The sequence below is a fragment of the Ipomoea triloba genome, chromosome 14, assembly GCF_003576645.1.
Source record: "Ipomoea triloba cultivar NCNSP0323 chromosome 14, ASM357664v1".
Lineage (NCBI taxonomy): Eukaryota > Viridiplantae > Streptophyta > Magnoliopsida > Solanales > Convolvulaceae > Ipomoea > Ipomoea triloba.
The window spans coordinates 306,538-320,794 of NC_044929.1; the positions used below are offsets into that span (position 1 = coordinate 306,538).

Genomic DNA, 14,257 nt, shown 5'->3' on the forward strand with positions numbered 1-14,257 from the left:
GTCTGACTTCTGAAAGCGACGTTTTCAATTTTAATAAACCGCATACCCACCGCTTACAACTCACAAGTCACACCGAGCCTTCGCCAAATTCACAGTGCCTTGAGCCTTCGCAATTGTCTTTGGCCCTTCGCAATTCGCAGTGTCTTCGACGGTTCAACCCTTCGCAATTCACAATTCAAAAATCGCAAATCACAGATTCGCAATTGCAAAGCCAAAGGTATTTAAGTATTTTAATAATTTTATGAATTGGCTTATTGGCGATTTGGCGAATTGCCCAAAAATGCCAGAATGCATATTGTGTATATTAAATTATTAATATTAATTATATTATATTATGTATAATGTATTGTTGACTTGTTCTAATGTTTAAGAGTTTGGAATAATTAGGAATTTTATTTTGATTGCATAAATTAGGAATTTAGTTTTTTATTGCAGATTAGGTTGTATTGTTGTTTAGGAATTCTAATACAATTCTAAATCTAATTATACTGTTGTTTTAATGTTTAAGAGTTTGGAATAATTAGGAATTTTATTTCTATTTTAATTCTATTTATAAAATAAAATTGTAAGTGTATTAAGTTTATTATATGTAGGGAATTAGGGATTGAAAGTACATGTTTACCGTTGAAAGATTTTTGGTTGACTGATTCGGATTGATTGATTCACGAGTGCCAGGTGTTTTTATTCTTTTTTTTAGACAATGTTGCCTAAAAAACATTCATCCGGAAGTGAAAAAAGGAAAAAAAAAAATTGATCAATTAATAGACTCACAAAAAGGAGCTATGAATAAATTTGTTAAAATAGTGGGATCCTCTAATGAGAATTTAGAGAAACCAAACATAGATATACTAGAAAATATTAATCTTGATGCAATTATTGATGATTTTGCATCGAGTAAAGCACGCAAAATTTTTTTGTAATGATTATTTTTGTATTTAAAAAATTGTTGCAAATTTTCTAATATTATTTTATGTTATTTGATATTATCATTTTTTAATATTATTAAATTTAAATCTTAGTATGTTTCATATAGGGGCCTTTTTTTAAAAAAATTTCGCCCCGGGACCTATGAAATATTTGGAACGGCCCTGAATGTATAGTATCACAGGCAATTTGGTCATGCACATATAGTAGGACACATGCATACAATTCAATATAATGATATTAGATATTTACTTCGAAAATTAAATCAAAAAATAAGCTTAAGAAGCAAAACATTTAGTTTAAACTTTAAAATATTGTATTATTCATTCTAATACTTTTTAATACAAATGTAATACTTTTATTTTATAGATTGATAGTAAAGTATTATATTTATGTTAAAAATTATTATTACACGTGTCATATACGATCGTCTTGTGTTATTTCCAATTGCAATAAACATCCATCTAGTACCGTCAAAGGGTAAGAAGACCTACAAAGTCTTCAACTATCGGGACGTTGAAAAAGCAAGTTTGTAAATATATCATTATTGTGGGAATGATGCATCAAAGACAAAAACTTTAATCCTCAACCAATTAAGTTGAGATGACAAGATAATAATGTTTTGGATCTTTGCCCTTTGCCTTTTGGTACACTCTAAAGTGGGGTATAAGTAGACTTAAAAGACAAGTCTTTCATGATGTATGACTAATTTAGAAAGAAGGATACACAATACTAGTTTATTTATTTATTTTAAAGTTGATACAACTAACGAACATATTACATATGTAGTTTGAATTATAATTGATTGATTAATAAATACAAAATAATAATTATTAACCCCTAAAACTTCAATAGAGTTAATGATTATGTGTGGAGTTACACTTTTGTGAGATTCTCACGGCCGGATCTTTAATATATACGTCTGATATAACTTGAATTTAGGATGATTGCTTGTTACTTATGATAAAAATTGTAATATTTAATACAAAAAAATTAATATTAATTTGAAATAAATAATATGTTACTTATTATAATAGATAATGTAATATTTATATGTGAAATTATGATACTATTTAGAATAAAATGATTGTTATTAATGATAAATATTAAATTGATAGTTGGGTTATGGAATGGTCCTGATTTTTTCTTGGTGATTTAGCTCGGTACGCAATGAGCACATACATGTTGTTGCTTAGCCTAAACTTGAAGCATCATTTTGGTTACAATTGCAATGGGATGTTATCCCTTAGGCATTCCTAATACCTCCTTCCATAGTTATTATTTGTTCATGACGGTAAGATAAGTATAATTAAGAAATGAGAAAGATATCAAGTAGCTTGTAGTTCAATGACATTTTTGTGGTCTTTGATTCTTTATGCTTAAGTAGGTTGAAAAAGTATATATATGGTAGTATGGACAAATAACACATTGAGTTAGTAGTACTAAAAAAAAAAAGGAAATGAGAAAGTGTTACTTTCTTAAAATTCAATGAATAAAAGTCTCATATTTCTTAAGTAAAATTATAAATATATAAGATTTATACTCCGTAATAATGATGATATAATTATAAATATATAATAAAAATTTTCCAACAATAAATATATAATGCACTAGTATATATTTGTGTCTTGAAATTACATGAAAAATTTTAAGGTCTTGACAGGTACTCATGATTTTTATATTCGATACTATATATATAATTAGGATTAAATGAGAATTAAGTTTCTTGTAAGAAGTGTGGACTAATTTGATTACTTCATCTAGGATGATCAATAGGTAGAAAATAAGACCAAAAAAAAGTCAGGTCAGTTGAGAGCTGACGGCTCTCAAGCTTGAAATTCTTGCGATTTACCTCTCAAACTAAACTTAACATAACGTAACATAGAATAAAATTTCAAAACTAATATTAAATACTACAAAGGCAATTTAAGTCGAATTAGACCCCTCCACTCCAAGAACAATAACTACAGAGAATAGGAATAAATATCATGGTAAAGGACTAATATCCTTGCCTATAATTTTTCTAACGTCATTCATTTAAAATTAAAACATTGCATTTACTCTTACTTTTTACTTCACTTTTTATTCTTTGTTTATGTAGCACAACACGATCAAATTTTACATATAACTAATTTGCACCGTCAAGGGGTATAAGAAGACTCACAAAGTCTTTGGTTGCTAGAATTGGGACGTCTAAAAAATATTTGTAAGTATATCATTATTGTGGGACCGGGGAGGACTTATGACGCGAGCTTCACTTCATAGACTAATATAAGAAGTTGATTTTCATGCTAGTAAATATACAAGATAGCAATATTTTGGACCTTTGGCACACCTAATGGGTATAAGAAGAGTTAGAGATAGGTCTTTTGATTTTGAATAGTTTAGAGAAGGACACTTATACATACACCATAGCGCGGTAAAAATAGATTTAGAGACAAGTCTTCAATGGCAATAAAAGGTAGTACACATTATATTAGAAGGTTTGGTTACAAGTAGTAAATTTTGTTTTGAGAGTTCATGTAATAATTTTTTTTATTATATGTGTAACAAGAATGAAAAATCCTAGTGCATTTGTATTAGGAGATTGGTAGAATTTAAAAGTCACATATGCATATGTACAGAGTATATATAAGAAGTATATGTTTCACCATAGTGATAAAATACAAAAATTATGATTACTAAAATTTGCAGAATACATAAGTCAGTACATATGCATTTGTAGAGTGTATCAAGGCATTAGGACACATTATATTCAATTCAATGATATTAGATATTTACTTCCAAATTCAAAAAAGTAATCTTACCAAGTGCCAAAGACCTTGTGGTCAAGTGACACTCGGTGTCCCGATTAAACATGGATGATGGGAGTGGGTTCGAGCCTCAGTGGAGACAACTGTTGACTCGTTGTGCTTCAGTAGACTTGAGAAAGTAGCTTTCACACTTTCACATGAGACCTATAATACTTTTTAACAATAATGTAATACTTTTTTTTTTTTTTGAAAAACAAACCAACATCAATAAATTACCAATGAACTAAATCTGAAATACAGATTGGGGGAATAGAATCCCACATACCAAGGACAGTAGATGAACCAGTCGCCCTGCAAGAACATAAGCTACATGATTCGCTGAGCTTACAACATGGCGAAGAAGAGTTACAAAAGGTACAGCTTCACATACCTTCAAATTTCAAATATAACAAGGGATAAGAAGAGTTACAAAGTCTTCGGCTACTGCAATTGAGACATTCAAAAAAAAATAAGTTTGTAATTATATCATTATTGTGGGGATAACCAATTAAGATGCCTTAGAGATAAAAAATTTCAATTTTCTACCAAGTTAATAGAGAAAATAATAATTCTTTGAGCCTGTGTCCTTTGGTGTACACGATTTTGTGTGGTATATGGAGACTTAGAGACAAGTCTCTGATGACAACTAATTATAGAGAATTCACCATAGGAATTGTGAAGCCTAACATAGGCTCCTTCTATATATATTGCTCCCATAACCAAAACTCTAACCCCTTGCCAAAGATTATTATATTCACTACATTCAACTCACCATGAAACATAATACTTACAATAATATTATGCTGCTGCTCGTTTTTCTTCTATTCATTTGCAAATTTGAGTATTGTTATTCAAACAATAATGGTAGCTGCATTGAAGTGGAACGAGTTGCTCTTCTCAGGTTCAAGGACAGCCTAATCGACAGATCAAATCGTCTCTCCTCATGGACCGGTCTAGACTGTTGTGCATGGGAAGGAGTTTCTTGTGGCTCTGTAACTGGTCATGTTTGGAAGCTTGACTTACATAACCCAGTTACATATGATGATGATGTTGATATGTATTGGAACAATTGCTTGGGAGGTGAGATAAGTCATTCTCTAATCAACTTGACATTTTTGAATTACCTTGATTTAAGCTTGAACAATTTCTCTGAGATCCAAATTCCTGAATTCTTGGGATCTTTAAAAAACTTGAGGTATCTTAACCTCGCACTCTCAGGTTTTGTGGGAAAGATTCCCCCTCATCTAGGGAATCTTTCGAGGCTAGAGTATCTCAACCTTGAACATTCATTTGAATTTGGCTTTTATGCTAATAACTTGGTTACAAATAACTTGGATTGGTTGGCCGGTCTTTCTTCACTAAAAAGCCTTGACATGTCTAATGTTTTCATTCAACGAAGTGAAAATTTGTTTGGCACGATCAATAAACTTGTGTCTCTCTCTTCTTTAAACTTGGATTAGATCAATAAACTTGTGTCTCTCTCTTCTTTAAACTTGGATTATTGTCAGCTTCTTGTGTCTCTCTCTTCTTTAAACTTGGATTATTGTCAGCTTAACATTACCAATCCTCCTTCAATTGTTAATTCCACTTCTCTCATCTCCCTGGATCAATAAACTTGTGTCTCTCTCTTCTTTAAACTTGGATTAGATCAATAAACTTGTGTCTCTCTCTTCTTTAAACTTGGATTATTGTCAGCTTCTTGTGTCTCTCTCTTCTTTAAACTTGGATTATTGTCAGCTTAACATTACCAATCCTCCTTCAATTGTTAATTCCACTTCTCTCATCTCCCTGGATCTCGGGTGGAATGCATGGGATGCCATGACCCTTCTATGGTTATCTAACCTCACAAGACTTGAGAATCTCAATCTACATGAGAATCTCAATAATTATACTTCTAGCTTCAATTCTTCACAGTTAATTCCATTTTGTAAGCTCCTCAATTTGGTTTCCATGGATCTCAGTGATGATTCTTTTCAAGGTCGTGATAATTCTTTTCAAGGTCTGATTCCCCATTGTCTTGGAAATTTGACTTCTTTAACCTCTCTTGATTTAGCAGGCAATAGGTTTGAAGGTTCAATTCCAAATAGCATAAGTCGTCTTTGTAGATTGCAAACTCTATATTTATCTTCTAATGAACTAAGTGGATCGTTGATGGATTTCTTAGGGGCTCCATCTGAGTGCCTTTCATATAGTTTGCAAATATTAGCCTTAAATAACAACCACTTTACTGGTCAACTACCAAATCAGTTATACAAGTATAAAAATTTGAATATCCTTGCTCTCGATTCAAATTCCCTCTCTGGTCCCATAGCTGATTCATTTGGAAATTTGTCAATGTTGTCTGGGTTAGATATTAGTTACAACAAGTTCAGTGGTAGCATTCCCACAAGTCTTGGACAACTTTCAGACCTTCACCATTTAGATATTAGTGAAAACAAGTTCAGTGGTAGCATTCCCACAAGTCTTGGACAACTTTCAAACCTTCGCACTTTAGCAATATACCAAAATTCCTTCCAGGGCATTCTCTCTGAATCACATTTTTCAAAACTTACCAATCTCAGAGTCTTAAAAATATCAGGAAATTCATTATTTCTTGATGTAAGCTCCAACTGGATTCCTCCTTTTCAATTGAAAACCATTTCCATGGATTCAATCAAAGTTGGCCCTCGCTTTCCACAATGGCTTCGTACCCAAACAAAAGTTCATTCCCTATACATGTCCAACGCAAGCATCTCAGACGCTATCCCTGATTGGTTTGGAAATTTATTTTGCTATGAAATAGATCTCTCTAAAAATAATATTAGAGGAGAACTCCCAATGAATGTTGAACTTGGTTACAAGAGTGTTCAATTTAGTTACCTGACGGAATTCAAGTTTTCAAGCAATAATTTGACTGGTGAAATTCCAAAGTGGTTATGCAATTTACGTTTTGCGATCCTTGATATCTCTTCAAATAAGTTGTCTGGAGAAATACCTTTGTGCTTTGGAAAACTACAAGAGTTGGAATATTTAGATTTAGGGAATAACCATTTGTTTGGTCACATTCCAAATTCATTAGGATCTCTAAGTCAACTCCGCTCTCTGCATTTGCAGAACAACAAACTTGAAGGGGGACTCCCTTCAAGCTTGCACAATTTAGGAAACTTGATCACCTTGGATTTAAGTGGAAATGGATTGATGGATGTTATTCCCTCTTGGATCGGAGGAGGCCTACCAAGTCTCATGTTTCTTAATTTTCAGAAAAATAAATTCTTTGGAGATATTCCATTTCAATTGTGTTATCTGAAAGCTCTTCAGTTGTTGAACTTGGCAAATAATAATATATCTGGGCCTATCCCTCGGTGTTTCAACAACTTCACTGCAATGGTTAGTGACTCAAGAGATAACTCGACTTACTTCGACCCATATTATGAGGAAAACATTCATGAAGATATAAAAGGATTGGAATTGGAGTATACTACAAACCTTATATTTCTTAAATCAATTGACCTTTCAGGAAATCATATCACTGGAGAGATCCCATTAGAAATGATGAGTTTGTGTGCATTGAATAATCTAAATCTTTCTAGAAATAATCTGAGTGGGACTATGCCCGAGACAATTGGCAATCTGAGCAAAATTGAATCTCTTGATTTGTCAATGAATGCCCTTTCCGGTCCCATTCCTCAAAGCTTATCATCTTTGAATTTTTTGAGCTATCTGAATCTGTCATTTAACAAGTTATATGGAAGAATACCAAAGGGGCATCAACTCCAGACCCTCGACGATCCATCCATTTACATTGGGAACGAAGGACTTTGTGGTGCCCCGCTTTTAAAGAGTTGTCCTGGTGATGATAAACCATCATTTGTTAATCAGCCTACAGAAACCAAATTAACCAATGATGATCATGATGAGTTTTTGATGTGGTTCTACACTGGTTTGGGACCTGGCTTCTTTGTTGGATTCATTGGAGTATTATGTACTCTATTGTTCAAGACATCTTGGCGCTATGCATATTTCAAATATCTGGAGATCACTTTCAACAAAGTGTTTAGTGGCATTTCAATTAAACGGAACATGTTAGTCTTCCATCAAATGCTATTTTTAGTCAATACGAATTCAAATGCTATTTTATATGACCATCATATTCTACGTCATGCTCTATTTCTGTTACCCAATCTTTTTTTATAATATATTTTGCAGGCGTTGATGGCATTGAGAGTTTCCTTTGCGATAAACGAACTTGTTGCTTATATGTGTACTTCTGGCAATATATGTTGCAGTAGCAATATGATCGATGCTTTAGTATGTATTTTGTAATAATTTGTTTGCCATACATTATATTGGATTCTCAATATGTTCTCAACAGATTTAATTTGTTGGTCGGTGTTTGTCTTAAACCATGTCATTTATAATTATAGTTGATTTGATATCATGATGTTGTTTTTATAACGAAATGTTTGTTGATAAATGGTGCATGTATCAGTTAATTTTTCACAAATTTATTTGACTTTAAATTAGCTGTTTGAGGATTGGTGTTAAACAGAATTTAGAAGGCTTCCTCGCCCATCGCCAGATCAGAGAGGAAGGCTTCTAATCCGTTTCTCTTGGGATCATATAACTATCTTGATTTTGTTGCATCTGATGAATATTTCACACTTCGTGTGATGAATATTTTCTCCAAGCACTTGTAGTAGCCGTGTAGAAGGAGGTATGCTTGGTATATTGGGAAACTATTATCACTTACCTTTTTTTAGAAAGGAAAGGACTACTTTTAAATCTGCTTATTGGTGAACTAATTTAAGTTTTCAGGCACACTATCAATACACACTGAACTGGAGGAATGCGTTGCTAATTTTGTTAGAAAACCAGCTGCTATAGTTTTTGGCATGGGCTATGCAACAAACTCAGCAATTCTTCCTGTCTTGATTCGAAAGGTATCTCATCAGATGCTAATGTAAGCATAATTTTTTTTTTCATGTGAACTGTTTTTATTAGCATTGTAATTTGCCATAATTTTCAGGGTGGCTTGATTATCAGTGATTCTCTAAACCACAACTCTATTGTTAATGGTGCTCGAGGCTCTGGAGCTACTATTCGTGTCTTCCAACATAACAGTAAGGTTATATTGCTGGATCCAAGGTTTTTTTTGTTAATATATCCTTGTCTCCTTTTAATAATCTGTTTAGAGCCATCCAATTAAAGAATCTTTCTTTAGTTTTTTTTTTTTTAAATATAAAATTTGTTTTCAGCAGTTTTCTTATGTAGTTGATATCCTTCAAGTTTTAGTTGTGGTTGGGTTAAAATATTATTGCATTTTCAACTATCTTCAACATTTTATGCCATAATTTCAGGAACTGATTCAATATCTCCCTGCTCATTTGTATGCAACATCAATATCACCTCCTGCTGCCCAACAAATTATTTCTGCCATAAAAGTTATCCTTGGACAAGACGGCTCTAGTAGAGGTTCAAGAATTTCTTCCACCAAGCAACTTCTCATTATAGGGCATATCATTACTTAAAATTATGTGATTATCAAATACTTAGAATTTTGGCTTCTCATAACTAAAGCAACATTGTTAATATAGGGGCTCAAAAACTAGCCCGTATACGAGAGAACAGCAACTTTTTCCGAACTGAACTGCAGAAAATGGGATTTGAGGTCCTGGGAGATAATGATTCACCTGTAATGCCCATAATGCTCTACAATCCAACAAAAATACCTGCCTTTTCACGGGAGTGTCTCAAACAGAATGTAAGCTTTATTCTCGATCTCCTATTAATAGTAATATGAAGCTTTTAGTTTTTACTTTTTAGTTTCCAGTTCGCTCTGCTTTGATGGCAAATCACTAACCTTTAATTTACATATAGGTGGCTGTGGTTACAGTTGCTTTTCTAGCAACTCCTCTACTATTGGCTAGAGCACGAATAGGCATTTCTGCTGCTCACACAAGGGAAGACCTTCTCAAAGCATTGGAGGTTACAATTACGCCTCTTTATTACTTCTATAATCAATTTCAGTTTTGGCCACTAGGATTTAGTGCTCGAGTTCAAAATTTGAGAAGATTGGTCCCCCAACTATTTGGAAAAATATATAATTGTACATAAATGGCTCCTTCCCTGACCAAGCAATGAAAATTGGGCAAAAATGGTTGCCAAATTATTGACAATTGAGTGAAATTGGCATTCCATTAATATGATGATCAATAGTTAGAGTACGTTTCTCCAAATTGGAATTCAGGGACTAAAATTAGAATAACATGCATTCTTCTTTTCATATTCATGAGTAAATTTTGTTATTGTGACAGGTTATCAGCAGAGTTGGTGATATGGTTGGCATAAAATACTTTCCTGCTGACTCCTATAAACAACACTTGGAAGACAACCCTAACAGACTTAAGCTGGACTGAATTATTATATGTGACTGTACATTCCCAATGTTGTTTTGCTTCAATTGATATTGAAATCTAAAAGGAGTCCAAAAATTGTGTTTAGTGTGAATGATAACCTGTAAGATGTACATATATTGTCATTAAAAGAAATGGTACGGTGATTGTCAAAATCTAAAGCTCATATGTTGCCTTTTGCTTGTTGTGCTTGATTCTTGTCAATACCTTCTCCGCCGAACCTGTCGCATGAGGAGCATAATTAATTTAAATAATTAAGTTGATAGTTGGCTTACAGAATTGACTTCGTTAGTCGGGAATCGTCACTTGTGAAAATCAAACCCAGGTTCTCTCAAAATTCTTCCCCACAAAAAAAAGTGCACTTGCCACTTGAGCTACCCCATTGAATTAAAAATAAATATGTAATGCACTAGTATATATTCGTGTCATGAAACTGCATGAAAATTTTAAGGTGTTGATTGACACTCATGACTTTTATATTGGATATGATATAATAATTAGGAATAAATGAGAACTAAAGTTTCTCGTGAGAAGTATTGACTAATTTAATTCGCTCATCTAGAATGATGAATAGCTGAAAAATAAGAGAAAAAAAAGTGATGCCAGTTTTGGAGTTCTTGTGATTTACCTCTCAAATTAAACTTAACGTAACAAATTAAAGAATATAATTTCAAACTAATATTAAATAAATACTACAATGACAATTTTAAGTGGAATTAGACTTCTCCACTCCAATAATGGTAACTAGAGAGAGTAGGAGTAAATATCACAGTAAAGGAATACTATTCTTGCTTATAATTTTTTAAATTTTAACATGTCATTCATTTTTTTTAAATGAGAAATCTAGTCAGTTTTAATTAAAGAAAATGCTACATTTACTCTTAATTTTTTACTTCACTTTTTATTCTTTGCTTATGGAGCACAATACGATTAAATTCTAGATATAAATTGCTCCATCAAGGGGGTAAGAAAACTCACAGTCTTTGATTGCAATAATTGGGACGTCTAAAAACTGTTTGTAACTATAGCATTATTGTGGGGGACGACTTATGATGTGAACTTCACTTCAAACACTAAAAAGTTGATTCTCATATTAGTACATATACAATATAGTAATGTTTTGGACCTTTGGCACACATAATGAGGTATAATTAAGAAAACTTATAGACCGGTCTTTGAATGTGAATAATTTTAGATGACACTTGATACACCATATATACTGGGGAAGAAAAAGATTTAGAGAAAAGTCTTCGATGGCATCTAAAATTTCAAGAAAAAGTAGTTCACCTTAGAGAATTTGGTTACTAGTAAATTTTTTTAATGGGGTGTAAGAAGACTGATAGGTCTTTGATTGTAAACAGTTTTAGATGATACTTGATACACCATAGTGGAGTAGAAAAAGATTTGGAGACAAGTCTTCGGTGGCGCCTAATTTTTCAAGAAAAAGTAGTCCACCTTAGGGAATTTGGTTACAACTTACAAGTACTAAATTTTGAGAGTTCATATAGTAATTTTTCATTAAATGAATAATGGCGATAAAAATTTGTAGAATTTAAAAGTCACATATGCATAAATAGAGAGTACATATAAGAAGTATATATGTTTCACCATATCGATAAAATACAAAAATTATGTGTACTAAAATTTGCGGAATATATAAGTCATCACTACATATGCATTTATAGAGTTGTATAATATTTCTTAAGTTATAGTGGACAATAGCAATTAGACTGAGGAATATATGTATGGCGAATGTCTAATAGGACACATACAATTCAATATAATGATATTAGATATTTACTTCGAAAATTAAATTAAAAAAATAAGCTCAAGAAGCAAAACATTTAGTTTAAACTTTAAAATATTGTATTATTCATTCTAATACTTTTTAATTCAAATGTAATACTTTTATTTTATAGATTGATAGTAAAGTACTATATTTATGTTAAAAATTATTATTACACGTGTCATATATATATGATCGTCTTGTGTTATTTTCAATTGCAATAAACATCCATCTAGTACTATCAAAGGGTAAGAAGACCTACAAAGTCTTCAACTATCGGGACGTTGAAAAAGCAAGTTTGTAAATATATCATTATTGTGGGAATGATGCATCAAAGACAAAAACTTTAATCCTCAACCAATTAAGTTGAGATGACAAGATAATAATGTTTTGGATCTTTGCCCTTTGCCTTTTGAATTGGTACACTCTAAAGTGGGGTATAAGTAGACTTAAAAGGCAAGTCTTTCATGATGTATGACTAATTTAAAAAGAAGGATCCACAATACTAGTTTATTTATTTATTTTAAAGTTGATACAACTAACGAACATATTACATACTAGTTTGAATTATAATTGATTGATTAATAAATACAAAATAATAATTATCAACCCCTAAAATTTCAACAGAGTTAATGATTATACGTGGAGTTACACTTGTGTAATATTCTCATGGCCGGATCTTTAATATATACGTCAGATATAACTTGAATTTAGGATGATTGCTTGTTACTTATGATAAAAATTGTATTATTTAATACAAAAAAAAAATTAATACTAATTTGAAATAAATAATCCGTTACTTATTATAATAGATAATGTAATATTTATATATATGTGAAATTATGATACTATTTAGAATAAAATGATTGTTATTAAGTATTAAATTGATAGTTGAGTTATGGAATAGTCCTGATTTTTTCTTGGTGATTTAGCTCGGTACGCAATGAGCACATACATGTTGTTTCAATGTTTCTTAGCCTAAACTTTGAAGCATCATTTTGGTTACAATTCCCATTGGATGTTATCCCTTAGGCATTCCTAATACCTCCTTCCATAGTTATTATTTGTTCATGACGGTAAGATAAGTATCATTAAGAAATGAGAAAGTTATCAAGTAGCTTGTAGTTCAATGACATTTTTGTGGTCTTTGACTGTTTATGCTTAAGTAGGTTGAAAAAGTATATATATGGTAATATGGACAAATAACACATTGTAATAGAGTTAGTAGTAGTAAAAAAAAAAAGAAATGAGAAAGTGTTACTTTCTTAAAATTCAATGAATAAAAGTCTCATATTTCTTAAGTAAAATTATAAATATATAAGATTTATACTCCGTAATAATGATGATATAATTATAAATATATAATAAAAATTTTCCAACAATAAATATATAATGCACTAGTATATATTTGTGTCTTGAAATTACATGAAAAATTTTAAGGTCTTGACAGGTACTCATGATTTTTATATTCGATACTATATATATAATTAGGATTAAATGAGAATTAAGTTTCTTGTAAGAAGTGTGGACTAATTTGATTACTTCATCTAGGATGATCAATAGGTAGAAAATAAGACCAAAAAAAAGTCAGGTCAGTTGAGAGCTGACGGCTCTCAAGCTTGAAATTCTTGCGATTTACCTCTCAAACTAAACTTAACGTAACGTAACATAGAATAAAATTTCAAAACTAATATTAAATACTACAAAGGCAATTTAAGTCGAATTAGACCCCCCCACTCCAAGAACAATAACTACAGAGAATAGGAATAAATATCATGGTAAAGGACTAATATCCTTGCCTATAATTTTTCTAACGTCATTCATTTAAAATTAAAACATTGCATTTACTCTTACTTTTTACTTCACTTTTTATTCTTTGTTTATGTAGCACAACACGATCAAATTTTACATATAACTAATTTGCACCGTCAAGGGGTATAAGAAGACTCACAAAGTCTTTGGTTGCTAGAATTGGGACGTCTAAAAAATATTTGTAAGTATATCATTATTGTGGGACCGGGGAGGACTTATGACGCGAGCTTCACTTCATAGACTAATATAAGAAGTTGATTTTCATGCTAGTAAATATACAAGATAGCAATATTTTGGACCTTTGGCACACCTAATGGGTATAAGAAGAGTTAGAGATAGGTCTTTTGATTTTGAATAGTTTAGAGAAGGACACTTATACATACACCATAGCGCGGTAAAAATAGATTTAGAGACAAGTCTTCAATGGCAATAAAAGGTAGTACACATTATATTAGAAGGTTTGGTTACAAGTAGTAAATTTTGTTTTGAGAGTTCATGTAATAATTTTTTTTTATTATATGTGTAACAAGAATGAAAAATCCTAGTGCATT

General features: G+C 31.6%; 2 protein-coding genes across 7 annotated transcripts; both read left to right on the forward strand.

Moving 5' to 3' along the window:
- Positions 1 to 4,479: 4,479 nt before the first annotated feature.
- Positions 4,480 to 5,356, forward strand: LOC116005127 (receptor-like protein EIX2). Its single transcript, XM_031245380.1, has 2 exons — positions 4,480 to 5,143; positions 5,228 to 5,356. Exons 1-2 carry the CDS (start codon positions 4,490 to 4,492, stop codon positions 5,327 to 5,329), a joined length of 756 nt encoding a protein of 251 aa, XP_031101240.1. The 5' UTR covers positions 4,480 to 4,489; the 3' UTR covers positions 5,330 to 5,356.
- Positions 4,719 to 10,274, forward strand: LOC116005126 (long chain base biosynthesis protein 2a-like). Of its 6 annotated transcripts, none has more exons than XM_031245376.1 (8): positions 4,719 to 4,796; positions 7,902 to 8,409; positions 8,504 to 8,635; positions 8,722 to 8,820; positions 9,053 to 9,167; positions 9,290 to 9,456; positions 9,573 to 9,680; positions 10,010 to 10,274. In XM_031245376.1, the coding sequence occupies exons 3-8, from the start codon at positions 8,588 to 8,590 to the stop codon at positions 10,109 to 10,111; spliced, it is 639 nt and encodes a 212-aa protein (XP_031101236.1). In that variant the 5' UTR covers positions 4,719 to 4,796; positions 7,902 to 8,409; positions 8,504 to 8,587; the 3' UTR covers positions 10,112 to 10,274. The 6 variants fall into 6 exon arrangements, with proteins under 6 accessions (XP_031101236.1, XP_031101238.1, XP_031101237.1 ...); XM_031245378.1 differs by having other exon boundaries at positions 9,305 to 9,456; XM_031245377.1 differs by having other exon boundaries at positions 8,511 to 8,635.
- The last annotated feature ends 3,983 nt before the right edge of the window (positions 10,275 to 14,257 follow it).